General features: G+C 38.6%; 1 protein-coding gene across 29 annotated transcripts in view; it reads left to right on the forward strand.

Annotated features, from left to right (window-relative positions):
* Nucleotides 1-18,236, forward strand: part of LOC138390872 (myomegalin) — a 201,279-nt gene that overhangs the window by 102,237 nt on the left and 80,806 nt on the right. For all 29 annotated transcript variants that reach the window (XM_069480750.1, XM_069480755.1, XM_069480751.1 and 26 more), the window contains one exon: nucleotides 4,578-4,692. In XM_069480750.1, the coding sequence (XP_069336851.1) occupies nucleotides 4,578-4,692 (115 nt within the window). The remainder of the gene's footprint in view (nucleotides 1-4,577; nucleotides 4,693-18,236) is intronic.

Here is an 18,236-nt window from a genome sequence, read left to right on the forward strand (position 1 = left end):
CTGTCAGTGCTTTGCGCTTGGACTCCCCAGCCTCCAGAGCTGTGAGAAAGAAATTCTGTGTTGTTTATGACATTTTGTTACAGTAGCCCAAATGGACTAAGACAGTGCCATTGAAAGTTTTCTGGATGAGGTGAAATCTGATCTGAATTTTGAAGAATGAATAGGAGTTAGAAGAAATGGGGTAGAAAGTGGGTGGAGAAGGGAAATGTTCTGTGCAGAAGGAGAAACCATGGAGGGAAGACACAGGGAAGGGAATATTTCAAGAACTACAAATAGTTATATATAACTAGAGCACAAGGTCTGGGGAAGATGAGAGGTAAGCTGTCTTGGAAATAGGGGTCTGGTTGTGCCTGATTTGTATATTATTAGTTAATTAATTATTTATTTAATTTTATTTTTTGAGGCAGGGTCTCACTGTGTCACCCAGGCTGGAGTGCAGTGGCACGATTATAGCTCACTGCAACTTTTAACTCCTAGGCTCAAGCAATCCTCCTGCCTCAGCCTCCCAAGTAGCTGGGACTACAGGCACACATCACTATACCTGGCTAATTTTTAAATTTTTTGTAGACATGTTGCCTAGACCATGTTGCTGGTCTTGAACTCCTGGCCTCAAGTGATCCTCCTACCTCGGCCTCCCAAAGTGCCAGGATTACAGGCATCAGCCACTGCACCTGGTTTATTTGTTTGTTTGTTTATTTAACAGGGTCTTACTATGTTGCCCAGGCTGGATTGAAACTCCTGGGCCCAAGCAATCCTCCTGCCTCAGCCTCCCAAGTCGCTGGGCCTACAGGCACATGTGCCACTGTGCTTGGGCCAGCTCTGTACATTAAGTAAGGAACTTAGATTTTGTCCTGAAGGTAATTGGGCAGTTGTTGAGGTCACCATTATCTACCATTAGGGTTACTGCAGTAACTTCCCAAATGTTCTATTTCTGGTCCTGCCCCTCTCGTTCAATCTCAATCTAACAGTTCAGAGCAGTTTTGAAGTAGAGAATTCAGCAATATCAAATTGGCAAATAATTTAGCCTCTTAGATACATAATACTATGGCGGCATAAAAAGCCTTAAGGAGCTTTTAACTGAATAGGCAAAAAACAGGTGTACACACGATGTTTCTTTTTGGGACCCAAATTTGATCATGTCATTGCAGAAACATTTGAAAAGCTTTCTGATACCTTCAGGAGATAAGATTGACATTCCCTCACATGGCCATTGAGCCTTTTATGATATAACCTCTGATTTCTCCCAGGTTCATCCCCCAACAACTCCAAACGCTTCACTCATGCCAGACTAGTAATGGTAATGATGGCTAAGGCTTGCTGAGCTCTTACTATACAGCTGAGCTGAGTACCTTACATTCTTGTTTAACAACCCCATGAGGTGGGAATTACTATATTTTATTGATAAAGAAACTGGCATTTGGGGTGTTGTATAAAATGGTTTCAGGCATTGCTGAAATCCAAACCTAAATCCACGCTGCCTCCAGAAGCACATGAAGCCATGTAAGGTCTCCAGAATTTTGCCCGTACTCTTCCTTCTGCGGGAAAAATCTGCAAAGTCTTCCTCTTCTGGCGAACTCCTGTTCATTCTTCAAGTCTCACTAAGGCATCAACCATCACATCTTTACAGGCTTTTTGTGACAGCAGAATTAAGTCTCTGTATTGTTGCTTTGTTCTATATACATATCCACATTGCACAACTCCCAATGCGGTGCTGTATTTGCTTTCAGATCTTCCCTCCTAGATTCCCTGAGACTCTGTCTCGTCTCTGTATCATAGTAAATATTTGTTAAACTAAAAAACAAAACAAAACCCAAGAAAAACACACGTATATCTGAGAAATAAATTGAGGTAGTTCATACCAAATGACCTTGAACAACTTTGGAGAAGAGATCATTTGTGCAGACTAAGAGCCAAAGGGATGCATAAGGTTTGAGGCTTGAGAAAAGTAGAGATGTCTTAGTGCAGGTACCATGGAGAATTTCATACAGAGTCCATATTCTTTGTCAGCATCATCAGTACAGCTTACATTTGTATAATGTTTTTAAGTTCTTTCTTATCTTCAAACTCTAGCTGATCCTCACACCCTAAATGAATTTATAATTTGTCTATGAGATTTCTACTTGACTTTCTGGGGTTCCTCACCTTTCTGCCAAACTATTTTCCTCCCAAGGTGCTATCATTATCTTATACACTTACCCAGGAATAATCATCACAATTGGAAACATTCCAGCACATTTTCAAGGACCTGGCAGGTACCTTTAGTACTGTAGCACACAGAGAAACAGCAACACGTGCCTTCACATAGTAGATGGTCAATAACTGCGGATTTGAACTTGTGTTTTGTATACTTCAGCACAGCATGCACAGTCTTTTACAATTTAATCCTAGACAGAATTTCCAGTTTCTTCCCAGCCATTGCCTCTTCCCCCAGCATTCGTTCCATTAACTCTTCCCCAAATGTACACTGTATCTTTATGCCTTTATTCCTTTGTTCAATCTTCTCCGTCTGAGCCTGGAAAACAACCCAGTATTCAAAATATTTTCTCCTGAGCTTCCCCAGACACTTCCAAGTCAAACGAATCACTTCTTTATCTTTCTTCCTACAACTTCCTATAGTACTGCAGTCCGCAACCCCCAGGGCCTAGTACCAACCCCCAGACTAGTACCAGTCTGTGGCCTGTTGGGAACCGGGCTGCACAGCAGGAGGTGAACGGCAGGTAAGCCAGTGAAGCTTTGTCTGTATTTACAGCTGCTCCCCACCCATCGCTCCCATTACTGCCTGAGCTCCACTTCCTGTCAGATGAGCGGAAGCAATACATTCTCACAGGAGAGCAAACCCTCCTGTAAACTGCATATGCCAGGGATCTAGGTGGTGCGCTCCTTATGTCATTAAGTGATTTCATGGTTATGTGAACATCAGAGTGCACTTACATAAACCTGAATGGTATAGCCCATTGCACATCTAGGCTGTATAGCATAGCCTATGGCTCCTAGGCTGCAATCACGTATAGCATATTACTGTACTGAATACTGTAGGCAACTGTAACACAATGGTAGCTATTTGTGCATCTAAACTTATTTAAACATAGAAAAGGTACAGTAAAAAAATTAAAAAGATTAATAAAAGAGGACACCTATGTAAGGCACTTGCCGTGAATAGAGTTTGTAGGACTGGAAGTTGCTGTGGGTGAGTCAGTGAGCGAGTGGTAAGTAAATGGGAAGGTGTCGGACATTATTGTACAATAGTGCAGACTTTATAAACACTGCACACTTAAGCTACATTAAAATTATAAAACATTGTTTCTTTTGTCAATAATACATTAACCTTAGCTTAGTGTAGCTTTTTTACTCTGTAAACTTTTAAATTTTTTAAACTTTTGACTCTTTTGTAATAATACCTAACTTAAAGCACAAACACATTGAACAGCTGTACAAAAATATTTTTTCTTCTGTCCTTATTCTATAAACTTTGTTTTTAAAAATTTTTTAAATTTAATTTTTTAAAGTTTTTTGTTAAAAACTAAGACACAGATTAGCCTAGGCCTACACACATCACACACAAATACACACTTTGCCTAGGCCTACACGGGGTCAGGATCATCAGTATCACCATCTTCCACCTTCATATCTTGTCCCAATGGAAGGTCTTTAGGGGCAATAACATATGGAGTTGTCATCTCCTATGGTAATAATGCCTTCTTCTGGAATACCTCTTGAAGGACCTGCCTGAGGCTGTTTTACAGTAAACTTTTAAAATATATACAAGTAGAAGGAGTATACTCCAAAACAATAAAAAGTATAGAATTGTAAATACATAAACCAGTAACATAATTATTTATTATTATCAAATATGTACGGTACATAATTATATGTGCTACACTTTTATATAGTTGGCAGCACAGTAAGTTTGTTTATACCAGCATCACCACAGACACATGAGTAATGCACTGTACTATGACATTATAACAGCCAGGACATTATCTGATAGGAATTTTTCAGCTCCATTATCATTTTATGGGACCTCTGTCATATATGTGGTCCATTGTTGACCAAAATGTCATTTTGTGGTGCGTGACTGTAGCTGAGTCTCCTCACTGTCCAAACCGCTAGCACACACACCAAAGGAACTTAAGTTTCTACACAACAGAGATTGTTTCTTTTCCAACTTCATATTCCCAGTACTTGGGAGTACATTGAGTACACACAATGGTTATCCAAGAACTGCTTCTTGAGTGGAACAACAATAACCACCACCAAAAAAACAAACAAATAAACAAAAAGACCAAAACCAAAAAACATAAAAACAACTTCTGGGTCCTCATTCCAGGAGTTATATCCCTATGGTCTGCAGATCCATGGACAGGCTTCAGGAAGTCCATGAACCTGGGGAAAATGTAAGCAAAAAGTTGTTTGTGTTTATATGAGGGCTAGGCCAGAAAATACACGGCTTTCTGAAGAAAAGATCAAAGGGTTCAATGACTCAAAAGGGTGAAAACCTACTGCACTGGACCATGGGCTGAAAAATCAATAATACTATCATGACTGTAACTGCTGTTCTTACTTTTTCTTTGCTTCAGGAGAATTGAAGAACTGAGTCAGAGCCTGGCTGCCCAGGAGAGGCTTGTGGAACAGCTGTCTCGAGAGAAACAACTGCTACTTCTGTTGGAGGAGCCAAATAGCATGGAAGTGCAGGTAAGGGTCAGGCTGTAAATCCAGAGGCATTTGCTTCATGCTTTCATGAGCCCTGATTCTTTTTTTTTTTCTGAGACAGTCTCGCTCTGTTGTCCTGGCTAGAGTGCAGTGGCATCACCATAGCTCACTCCAACCTGAGCCCTGCTTTTTAAATATCTAAGTGTATTGGTCATCGTTGCTGTGTAAGAGATTACTACAAACAGCAGTTTCAAACAATATATGTTTGTAATCTCAGAGTTTCTGTGGGCTGTCACGGCTTACCTGGGTTCTCTGGCTAGGGTCTCATAAGTCTGAAATCAAGATGTGAACTGGGGTGTTTTCTTATTTGGATGTGTACCCAGGGAAGGATCTGCTTCTAAGCACGCTCAGGTTGTTGGAAGCATTTGTTGCAGTGTGGATGTGGGAAGTTATGGCAGCTTGTTCCTCATATCCAGCAGCTGAAGGAGTGAGTTTGTTGCTTTTCTCACTCTAGACCCTCTTGTAAGGGCTCACCTGATTAGGTCAGGCCCACCAGAATATTGTCCCTTTTGATTAACTTAAAATCAACTGATTAGGGGCCTTAATTACATCTGCAAAATCTCTTCACTTTTGCCATATTACATAGCATAGCTATGCAATGACATTCCGTCACCTTGGCCATATTCTTTTGGTTAGAAGCAAGTTACAGGTTCTGCCCATCCTCAAGGGGCAAGGATTACACAAAGGTGTGGATGCCAGGGATGGGAATTGTGGGGGTCATCTTAGATTTTTGCCAACTACCCCAAGTGATTTATAACTATATATAACATATATGTGGTTTTAATATTTTTTTTTTTTTTTTTTTTTGAGACAGAGTCTCACTCTGTTGCCCCGGCTAGAGTGAGTGCCGTGGCGTCAGTCTAGCTCACAGCAACCTCAAACTCCTGGGCTTAAGCGATCCTACTGCCTCAGCCTCCCGAGTAGCTGGGACTACAGGCATGCGCCACCATGCCCGGCTAATTTTTTGTATATGTATATTTTAGTTGTCCATATAATTTCTTTCTATTTTTAGTAGAGACGGGGTCTCACTCTTGCTCAGGCTGGTCTCGAACTCCTGACCTCGAGCGATCCACCCGCCTCGGCCTCCCAGAGTGCTAGGATTACAGGCGTGAGCCACCGCGCCCGGCCTCGTGGTTTTAATATTGAAGAGAGAACATGCACTGTGGTGAAAATAATTGCATTGATTTTCATCTATTTATTGTTCTTGGAAGTTACCTCAGAGGGAACGCCTCTCCTCCACTGGCTTTTTTTTTTTATTCTTATTTCAGCATATTATGGGGGTACAAAAGTTTAGGTTATGTAAGTTGCCCTTGCCCCCCACTCCCCCAAGTCAGAGCTTCAAACGTGTCCATCCCCCAGAAAGTGCGCATCGCACTCATTATGATGTATACACCCATCCCCTCCCCCACCCACATCTGCCCGACACCCGATCCATGTTATTCCTAAATTCCACTGGCTTTTGATTTACTAAAAGTATACTTTCTAAATGAATCCTAAAATGCATCTTTGCCCAAGCAACAAAAACAATTACCAGGTATTCTTACATTCCTACAGTAGCCTTAAACTAATGACAAAACATGTAGTTTACTTTACTGGTTCACATACATATACAAAGGCTAGGGTCAGGATAAAGAGCAATGATAAAAATTAGTTTAAACCAGTGTTTCCCAACCTTTTCCATGTCATGGCACATAGAGCAAATGGTGATATTTATAAGGTATAGAGGTAAACGGATGAAGCGTCTTACTTAGAGGTGGCCAGTTTGGGTACTTAGGCCACGTGAGGGCAGAAGAAATCATTATCTTGGCGACATTTATAAACCTTTTAGACAGTGGCTCCATTTTGTTTGGAAAGCTCTGGTTAACAAACTCAAGAAATGACGTGTGTGCATTTAATTTTAAAGATATGAATACAAGTCAAAGTTCATAGGCATCCTGTTAAGATGCATGTTGAAATATATGGCAACTTTCTTAAGGGACTCTTGAAAAGATTTTGTAATACATCTTAATGGGAAAAAGCTTGATTGTGAATAAGAAGAATTAGATTTCTATCCTGATTATTTATTAGCTGTATGACTGTGGAGATGTCACTGCTCAGCTTCCACATGTGTACAATGGGAATATTAGCCCAAATAATCTTTAAAGTCTCCTGTAACACTAACATTCTATTACGATAATTCCAGTATCATTGGAAAAAAGTATATAGTCCCCAAAGTGAACATTTTGAAAGAAATAATATGCATGTGTAAATTCTGAAATAAAATCACTATTATTGCTATAGTTTTATATTTACAGACACAAACACTAAAATATTTATGTGTATATACTTTCATCATCATCTTTGGTAAACACTGAAATGGATACATGTAGTTCAGTATTTGCAATGCTAATGAGAAGAACTGGTTTGGTATCAGTTTTCAAAAGACTTTAAGAACACAAAAGATTACAATTTCAAAGAGACTAAATAAGTTATTCTAGTCTAAAAGAATGCCTAGAACAAGGAGAAGTACAACATCCAGAAGGTAATACTATTGTCCATTGATCAGAAGAAAGAAATGTATCAAGTCACATAAATTGTACTAAATTGATATGCTTCTTTAATGCTGCCTGGTATCTATAAAAATTAATGTTATTACCCAACACTTTGTACATTTAGCAACCTGATCTATTGTGCTGTTAATTCTGTAAGACAGTGTTTCCCAACCTTTTTCATGAAAAATTCATTTTCATAGGAAATGATTATGCATCTATGGTATTCTGAAATAAGTGACTGAGGCTGCTCACGGTTGGAGGTGATTGCCGATGGCCACCTCTGGACCCACCCAGCACCCTGAGAGCTGAGGGGATCAGCATCTCTCTGCACAGTGGTGGGCCACTTTGAGGCACACTTGGCTAGAACACCCAAGTTAGAAAGCTCTGCCACAAGGGACCTCTGATAATAGGTGTGGAGGACAGAAAGCTTCCCACAGCACATTTCCTAGTTTCTCTCTTTGGGTTTGTGGCTTACGGAAGAAAATAATCAGGTCCTAAGGATGGGAAGTATACCTAGAATTATTTTATATTACCAGTTCTAACACAGCCCAAAGTGGCAGTCTTCTAGCAGGCATCCAGATAATCATATGAAAACTTCCTTCTCCCAACATGTGTTCAGATTCCAAAGGAAAGGATATGGTTTTGGTTACTGTGCTTTTCTATTTTATACTCTGTGGCCTAGAAAGAAATATTGGAGTGATTTCTATAATATCTTGGGAACTTTTAGTCATACTCAAGTGGTTCAGATTGATTTATAGACAGTTAAGTTCACGTTCAGGGGAAGAATCTTCATTCTCCTGTAACTGATTCTAGTATGAAGTCCCCTGGATTTTAATTAGGGAAGCAGAATGGTATAAAAGAATGAGCTTAGGTTTTGGAATCTGAATCCCAGCATCACCACTTTTAGATGTATGGCACTGGACAAGTTACATAACTCCTCTGAATAGTTTCCTCTTCTGTAAAGTAGGGATAGAAATAACTAATATTCAGTTACTCGTAAGGATAAGAAATAATATATACGGAGTGCTTAGCATATGTCTCAAAACATGGTAACTACTATTATCATTACCCATGTTAACGATCTGAAAGAGAGTAAAGCTATTCTTAAAATGAATAGCAGATATGAAGATGTAGTCCAGGAGTTAGATATTGATGAGTCAGACTTCATTCACATTGCAGCCATCTTTATCTTATAAAAGACAAAGTCAAAATTAATAAGTATAATAGTTTATTAGTAATATTAATGATCACAGTTCTCTTTCTGGGCCTTTTAGCCTTGCACACAGAAAACCTGTTTTATAGGCAAAGACCGAACTCCAAGTTGCCAGTTTGTGTTACCGCTCCCCAAGAGCAGGAGGAATACAGTGAAGTGTGAATGGCTTGGGACAAATTGGCCAAAATGATTATATATCTTACTTTAATCTCCTAGTCAAGGAGAAATATTGAAGCACTTTCTATAACATCTCGAGAACACTTAGTTATACTCAAATGGTTCCACTTATTATAACATAAAACCTGGAGTTGAACTCACAGGATTTCTTAAATACATATCCCAAGTATAATTTAAAATATTTATCAATGAATATTCCAGAACTTTTCTGTAGTAATAACAGTGCCAGATGGTGCTCTAAAAGCTATATATATAACTCAAATTAACTGAAGCCTCCAAACAACTCTGTGAGGTAGGTATAAGAGACATAAAAAGAAAGTAATTTATAATAAACTAATGTTCACTTTAATATGTAAATACTTGGGCACAACTATATGAAAAGGCATAAAGAAATAGTTAGGTGCTTGTACCTGTATCGAAAATCACTGTGAATGTCACAACTTCAAATGTAGTGTGATACAGGCATGTTAGGCTGACATTTCAAAAACAGCAAGTGACAATGCTATTAGTAATGAGCATGAGGCAAAGCCAACTTGACAAACTCTTGGTAAATTTCCAAACAAAAACCAGTATTCCCCTAATTTACATAGTAGTTTAATTCATGGAAAAATTTAGTGTATATTAACATTGTGTTCATATCTACAGCAGAATTAAGTTCTGGGTTCAGATGATTATAAACAGTTTTATTACCTCTGTCGTCACCCAATGGAACATTCAAAAGTCATTTGGAATTTGGGACAATGCTTTGTACTACACATTTCAAGTTATGTAGCACCTCTTACCCCACTCATTACTGTCACAACATACAAAGAAACACCCCCATGAATTTGCAACATGCACACTAAGAGATCGTACAGTTGCTCAGTGAGAACCATTGGTCTAGGGGTTCCTTGCCTTCAAAGTGCTTATAGTCCAAAGAAAGACTGGCATGTAAATAAAGTACTAAATACAGTGTGATAAATGAGGAGAGAGAAATATATGCATAGTGCCACAGGAACCCGCAGATGAGAGGGATTGACTCCAAAAAGGGACTCACGAGGAGGTTACCCTAGCGCTGGAGCCTTAAAGTCTGAATACATACAGCAAGCAGAAGATAGAAGGTCATTCTAGACAAGGAACAATATATACGGTGGTGTGGAACTTAGTTAAGGAATTGGGAGTAACTGGTGTTACTAAACATATGATAAATATTGGAGAATGATAAAATATATAGCTGAAATGTCCCATAAATGTTGAACTAAAGACTTCACATTGTAGGTACCAGGAAATTAAAAAAAAAATTAAGGAGAATAAAAGTAATAGGATTTATATTTTAGAAAGGCAATCCTGGTGGTTGTGTAGAGTGAGGATTGCCTGGAGAGCAGATAATTGATGTTATCTCTTGAGAGAGCAAATCATGGCTTGAAACAGTTATTAACTGCTTCATATAGTCCATTCTGTGAATTAGATGGGGTAAGGAATATTATAAAACCAATTAGAAAGCACTTTGTCTCTCCTCTCTGTATAGGTAACATATGGTGAGCCTTGCTCTTTGTGATACCTGAAGCCTATGCTGTGGCTGTTATCTTGTCTGCTAACTGTATGGTTCCACTGTATTACACCCAAACCTTTGTCTGCCATGCCAACTCTCATCACAGGAGCCCCCATCAATGTGGAAGGCAAAAAAGTTCAATTTCTAAGCTTTGGGCCTGCTCTGCAGAAGCTAGAGAATCCCCTCATCACCGCAAAGTCATCCCTGGAATCCCTTACTGATGCTGGAGGATGAAGCAGATTGAGTTCTGAGGACTCCTTCACTTCCTCTAGTCCCCCTACCCCTCACAGTTGAGAACACCACAGTGGGGCCTTAGAAGAAAGGAGAGTTCACGGATCTTATACTTCTAGGTTGAATTGTCCAAGTGAAAAATACTCATTTACCCTACCTCCCACAGATAAGTATTTCTCATGTGATGCCAGTATGAAATTCTGGACTAGGCTCACTTTAATCTCTGAGTACAGGAAATTTCCCTTCAGAGCCTTCATTCTCTCAATAAGACAGACACTTTTGATAAAGATTATTTTATTTAATTGATTGTACTATCCTTGTAGCTGTTTTCCTTTTCCACTCTATAAAAACATTCTACAGCATCCATTTTAGCGGCAGTATACTTGAATAATACTTATGAACTTCTATTATATAATTGACTTCATATAACAAGAAAAAACTGCCATACACTGACATGCCACTGACATCACTCCACATTTCCTTCGAATCCTTCTTGATATCCACTCACATCAATAGCACATTGTGACGTGAGTGCCCAGCAGCTTTTTGATATCTGCAGCACCGGGTCCACATCTTTTTCACTGGGAAGTCAGAAAATCTAATATAGTTTACAAAGTTATTTTCCTCTTCCTCAATAAAGGTATCCACATAGTTGCAGGGAAAAGCTAGCAATTATTTCAGTTATTGATACTATTTCCTTCTACAGAATGGTAGAAGCTTCATCTCAAAGAAGTTTTAAAATTAAACCAGACCTAGGGGGTGTGAAGGAAGAAGAAATGATGTACTTGTAAAGGGGGGTCTGAAGGAATTCTTGTTTGGTTTCTTTTTATCTCCAGTATAAGATAAACAGAACGCATTAACATGTGGTTGGCTTAAAAAATGAAACAGGATGACAGAGTTAGGGAGAGGCACACATTAAGAAGGACCTTCCCACTTACACAAGTCAGCAGACACTCAAGCCATTGCGTTTATGCCTTGTTTGGAACCTAATGTAAATAGCACTGCATGCAGTGAGGCATATTTCCTAAAATAGCAAACATTCCTAGTTACCATGGAGAGATCTGACTTGAAGGTTAAGGCAAGAATGTGTTCTAAATGCTCAAGGCAGAGACTGAAAACCTTGCAGAGATTAGCAGCTCAGGCAGCTCCAGACAACTTCATATAAGGAGATTTTTTTAGAGTAGCTTTTCAGTATCCCTTCTTAAGCTGATGAATGTTGAAGCTGGAGACTCATTTACAAATCCTCATTCATCATTACTATCTCCCGACAACCTCTATTAGTAACATATCTTAGAAGCAGGCCTTATCAGCTAAAGCAATATAGCTCTGATCCTTTTGAGCAGCAAAGGAGGTGGAAAAACAGGTGGCTTCATCAGAAATATTTATTGAGCATTTATAATGTGCAAGGTACTGTTAGGTGAAGGAAGAACACAAAGATGTATAAGGTGTAGTCTCTGCCTTCTAGAGATTACAGTCTAAGAAAGTCACTGATGAAAAAAAAATACAAGGCCGTAGGAAAAGGAAAAATCATTATGGGCTGGGGTGGGCAGCAAAGATTTGGTGTATAAGGAACGAGTAGGATTTTAATAGGGAGAGATGAAAAGGAAAGGCATTGATTTACTCATTCATTCAATGATTATTTACATAGATCTAGAAAGATACTGTTCCAAGCAGTATCTTGTACCGTATCAGAAGTACTGTCTTAGTCTGTTCAGGCTGCTATAACAAAATACCATAGACTTGGGTGGCTTGTAAACCATAGAAACTTATCTGTCATAGTTCTGGAGGCTGGGAATTCCAAGTTCAAGATGCTGGAAGTTTTGGTGTCTGGTGTGGGCCAATTTCTGGTTCATAGACTTCCTGCTGTGTCCTCACATTGTAGAAGGGGCTAGCTAGCTCTCTGGGGTCTCTTTTTATAAAGGCATTAATCCTTCTCAAAGCCCCCTCCTCCTAATACCGTCATCTTGGGGTTAGGATTTCAACATATGAATTTGGAGGCAATACAAACATTCAAACCATAGCAGATATCAAGATGAGAAAGTTAAGTAGCTCACCAGCTACTAGGGAGAAGACAGCATGAAGAAATGACACACAAATTACTGTAGGTACCAAAAGTGTTTTGGAAGTTTCAAGAAGAGACATATATCTTTTGAAGGGATTCAGAAAGATAGCTTAAAGGAGATACTAGAAGGTTGGATAGGATTTTGACAGTGTAGGTGTTAGTGGTAGAAAAGACCAAGTATATGAGGTAACAGATGGCGAAGTTCAAGGTTAAGAAGCAGTAGCAGGAATGGAACATACATAGGAGGATGGTGAGTTTAGGCTAGAAAAATAGTGAAGCCAGATTCAGAGAGCCTTAAGAGGCAGGTAAAGAAGTTTATGATTAATGGGTAAGTCACTGGGTTTCTGTTTCTGTGCAGGAGTGATATCTGGCCTCTGTTTTAGAAAGATTAATCTGGAAGGAGGTTAGACATAATAAACAGCTCATTCATTGTCATCAATTCCAGTATTTATTGAGATCCTATCATGGCTAGGACTGGTGCTGATAGGTGCTGCAGTAAGAATAAGAAAGCCAGGGGCCTTCCCCTCAGGGAGCTTACATTCTAATGAGGGAGACAGATAAATAACCAAGTAATCAAACAAATAATTTCAAATTGTGATAAGCACATTGAAAAAAGTAAAGAGCTGGGATTGGCGAATTTTATTTGCTTGGGGCCAGATAGTAAATAAGTGAGGCTTTGCAGGCTGTAAAGTTTCTGCCACTGTAGCCAGAAAACAGCCATACACAATACATAAAGGAATGGGCATGGCTATGTTCCAATAAACTTTATTTACAAAAACAGGTGGGGGCTGGATTTGGCCCACAGTCCACAGTTTGCTGCCTTCTAATAAACAGTATTGTATTAGGAGGAAAGGGGGCACTACAGACAAAGGGAACATGTCAATCAAGAGTTCAGTCTTTCGTATGGTAATTTTGGGATGTCTATGACACATACATATGCAGATATCAAATAGGTAACTGGCTATTTGAGAGGTGAACTCAGGAGAATTCTGGGATAAAGATATAAACTGGAAGCCACTGGTATAAAGAGAGGAAAGGATGAGATGACTTTGGAAGAGAATAAAAAGGTCTAGGACTAAGCACCAATGAACACCCACAAAAAGGTTTATAGTGGGTATGATTCTTTGTTCACAAATCTCAAAATTATACAGGAAATATCACATTACTTTCTTTAAATCAGTTTAAAGTCCTTGTCTTTATCAGGCTGGGGGGAAATTCAATTTCATACATTTGGTATTTCCAACTCTCCCTACTGGCTCTCAGTTAAGTAACGGTTAAAGGTCCCTAGGTTTTACCAGGTGCCAAAGCACCAAGACTACTCTGATCATTGGTCTACCACCAAAGCACCCCCACCTTAGCACACATGGTTTTGCCAACCCTAACAGCTTGCTGTATTGGAATCTTATGGAGCCAGAACTCTTTGACCTAAAGTCCAACCTTTCTAAGTTATCCTACTGCCTTCCCCTCTGAGATCCTGCTGCTTTTCCAGGGCACTGATATGGAAGGGAGGTGAATCCTTGTTATTAATACTTTTTGACCTCCAGTCTCTTGCCAATGTGGGTGAAATCTCACCTTCTCCTCTTTTGTGGACTTCAAAGACATTTCTATCTCTCCTCTTACCCATGGGACACCTGACTCAATCTTCTCAATGGGCTTAGAATTTCATAAAAGTCTAGAAATGTGCTTGACTTCAAACAGCCTCTGCTCTTTGCTCTGCAAAAATTACTGAGTCAAGGGAATACCAAAGGCCTGACCAGCAAATTAGTGAAGAGGGAGGCAGGGATATACAGGTAACAAAACAAATCTATATCCAAAAGTTTACCCTGTTCCCATTTGGCTAGGGAAGAAGTATGAGATGAAGCTGGAAGGGAAGTAAGTTAGGATCTTTTCCTACAGATATTGAAATGCCAGGCTAAGCATTTTAGACTTCATGTTATAGGTAGTAGACAATGATAGATCTTTACTATGAATGTTCTGGAAATAATATGAAGGATAATTAGAGGCATAAGCTTCTAAGGCTGTGCAATATAGTTCAGGTATCAGGTTTTAAGAACCTGAAATGGAAAAAGTAGGGAAAATGTGAAGATAATACATGCTAGGTTTGTTCAGAAAAATGATTGGGAAAAACTTAGCATTTGGCTTGATAGGGAAGGGTTCTGAGGAGTTAATGGTATACTCTGATGTTTGCAAGTCCACCCAGTTTCACCCATTCACATCAGGAAACGCTGTGCTTGACCTCATCTATCCTGATACTTTCTCTTTAGCCTTTGACAATATGAGCCATCCCTGTCATTCCTGAAACTCTTTCCCCCTCTCATCTGTGCTTAGACTGTGGGACAGCTCCACTAAGTCTTCCACTTAGTTTTCTCAGTCACCTAAACTCAGTACGTCCCAAATCAAAATCTTCATTATCTTTTTGCAAATGAATGCTCCAACTCCCACATTTCTGTTGGTTTATGCCATTTTTCTACCAGTCTTCCAGATCCAAAACCATATCTCCATCTTTAACCCTTTTCTTTCATCCTCTCTGAGTATATGTTATCAAGTACTGCTCATTCCTTCAAGGCGATTCTCATATTTATCACTTTCTTTCCATTTTTACACCAGATTTTATTACCCCACACATAAATAACTATGATGTCTTTTTAGCAGGTCTTTCTGTAGTCATCCTAAAACTGCAATCCATCCTGTTGCCTGGCTAATCTTCCTAAAATGCTCAAGTCCATAATTAAGTCCAAATTCTTTTTTCTCTGTCAAAACATTAACCAAATTCTAGTTGCCAAGGGCCTCCATAGCATAGTGTCTGGCTTACAGTTGGCCCTTGGTACAATTTCTCTGTAAATGAACAATTATAGAGGATTATGGAGGGATGAACCTGGCCATTCAAAAATCTCCAACATCTTCTTTACCTATAGGCTAGCACTGTGTTTAACCCAACTTTCACAGTTCTGAGGGTGCTGTTTTCTTTGCTGGAGGCCCTTCCTTTGCCTCCTCCATCTTAACACCCCTCTCAGGTGCCATGCCTGCTCCTTCAACTATACCAGCCCATACTAATCTCAACCTTTTCTGCACTCACACTGAATTTAAGTCAGTGCCATTTAATTTACCAATCAATTGTTCTAATTGTAGCATGCACTTTTTCTCCCTTTCAACTAAACTGAAAGCTCACTGAAGACACAGAAAAGACATACTGAGTTTGCATTCTTGCTCATGGACTGATTTAACACATGCTTTAAAGTTTACCTGACAAGCTATGGGTGTTTAATGACTTGAAAGACTCTAATGTTTACTATCAGATGGATTTTGCTGATAACCATATTACTGCAATCTGTAGATGAACTAGAAATCCCTCAGTTTTAAAACAAGTGTTTTGAAATGCTGTGTTATTAATTAATGCAAAGCATGATTGTTTCTGATTTCAGATTTCCAACCAGCACAGGGAAATCACACACCTGCTTGTGTGTTACCACAAAGCCTAACTGACTTTACTTTGACGTTCTTGCATTTTCTCATCTGCCTTAGCTTGTTTGCCAAAGTCACATTTTTTTTTTTTTGTCATAGTTTTTAGTAATTAGAATAGCTATTTCCAATGTCATAACTAGGGCAGTGAAACCTAATACAACTGGTTTGGGACATGGAGATTTTCCACTTCTCTGGTTCTCTTGGAAACTCCCTTCCAGCTCAGAATTAGGTTTTAGAAACCCTACAATCCTGTTGCCACACAGGGAGTATAAAAGTGGCTATGGTTCTAAGAGACAGTTCTCAGACTGAAAAATGTAGAGGTCAAAATAGAAATAGTACAAAAGACCCCCATCACAGTAATACTTAGGAATTTTTTTCCAAATGGAAATATAATTCTCTGAATTTAACATAGATTTTTGGAAGTAATTCTTCATTAATGGGTTTTTCCATTTATCTGTAGAACTTCTGATCTTTTTGACTAATATAGCTTAGGAGAGTTCTCCTTCAGTTTTCAAAGCATGGTTCCCAGAGAGCAGCATCATCAGCATGATCTGGGAACTTGTTAAAAATGCAAATTCTTGGGCCCCACCCCAGACCTACTTAACTAAATCAAAAACTCAAGGGAGTAGGTCCCAGCAATTTTTGTTTTAACAAGCCCTCCAGGTGATTCTGATGTATGCTGAAGTTTGAAAACTGCTATTTAAATTCAATAAATTTTATTGTAGATTAGGCAATTAAGTGCCAGATATAAGTGACTTGACCTAGGACACACAGCTAATAAGTGTTTGTAAATGTATTTATCAATCCCTTTTGAGGGCAAACTGCTGACATATAAAACTAATAGTTTAATCATAATAGTTTATCATAATATGAAACTTGTTCTCAAATTTTCCTTTATTATGTGCCTTCAATACGTTTTAGAAGTAATCATCCTATACTATTATAAATCATCACAAACCCTAAGTTTTAACAACATGACTTGCTTGGATTACAAATGTGAGGTGTGCACATGCATATAAAATAATATTTTCCAAAGGTCATATGGCTAGGAACCACAAAGTTTTTAATTTGCAATCGGGCCTTTTATAGAATTTCTTCTGGACTACATTTTATCTTTCCAATTTTCAAAACTATTCTTATGTTTAAAGTGGGGTTACTTTCTGCCAAAGAAATCCCCCAGATTAAAAGTCTTGGGGCAATACATACTTTTATTTACTCTTTATCTTTTTAAATTGGAATATGCTTATATATATAAAATCTACAGATCTAAGCGCTCAGTTCAACGAGCTTTGACAATTGTACACACCCATGTAATCATCATCCAAAACAAGATATGGAACATCTTCATCACCCCAGAAAATTTCTTTGTTCCCCTGTGCAATCAATTCTCATCCTATTTCTTACCCTGCAATCACTTCCTGACTTCTATCATTATAGATTTATTTTTCCTGTTGCTAGACTTCAAATAAGTGGAATCATACATCATACAGGATGTACTTATTTGTACATGGTTTGTTTCACTTAACGTGTTTTTAAGATTCAATTCATCCATGTTGCATATATCTAAGTTCATTCTTTTTTATTGCCAGCGAGTACTGTATTGTCTTATATGAATATACCAAAATGTGTTTAGCCTACCTTTTTCTTAGTAATAAATATTTCTTTCTTACCACAAAGGCAATACATACTGTAGAAAATTATACAAAACAAATGAGGAAAAAAAAAATATATCCATAATTCTACTCTCCAGACATACCCACTGCAAACAACTTGGTGTATATCCCTTTGGACCTTAACACCAGCCTATCTATACATTGTCATTAAAATGTGGAGACTATCAGATACAAAATCTTATTAAGGAACAGAGAACAATACAAAGTATTATTCAAGGTTAGCTCCTAAAAGGCACTTTGTTTCATTAGCATTTTCCCAGTAGGAGAATGTGGTGGTTTATTTGCATTGACTGTCAAAGATGAGACCATGATTAATGTCTTAATTTGCACTTTTATGGATCTTTTAGTCCTTGCTGCTCTTTAGGACAACACTTAAGACTGGATACAACAGGGTAATGTCCTGGCAGGCAGTCTGTCCAACAGTTTGGGTGAGTGCAGAAACTCCTTACCTTTCTATGGATCACTATAGATTCCAGATTGTTGCTTAATTTTTTCTGACTTTGAAGCTCACATTCCTAGGGGCAGGCAAAAATACAGTGGTAGTATTACTTGGAACTCTATTTTACATTCTTGGTTTTAGGGTCAGAATATACATATTAGGTGAAATTACATAGGCAAAATTCTGTAGCCTACTAAACCCCAAGCT

Source organism: Eulemur rufifrons, chromosome 8 (assembly GCF_041146395.1).
Source record: "Eulemur rufifrons isolate Redbay chromosome 8, OSU_ERuf_1, whole genome shotgun sequence".
Taxonomy (NCBI): domain Eukaryota; kingdom Metazoa; phylum Chordata; class Mammalia; order Primates; family Lemuridae; genus Eulemur; species Eulemur rufifrons.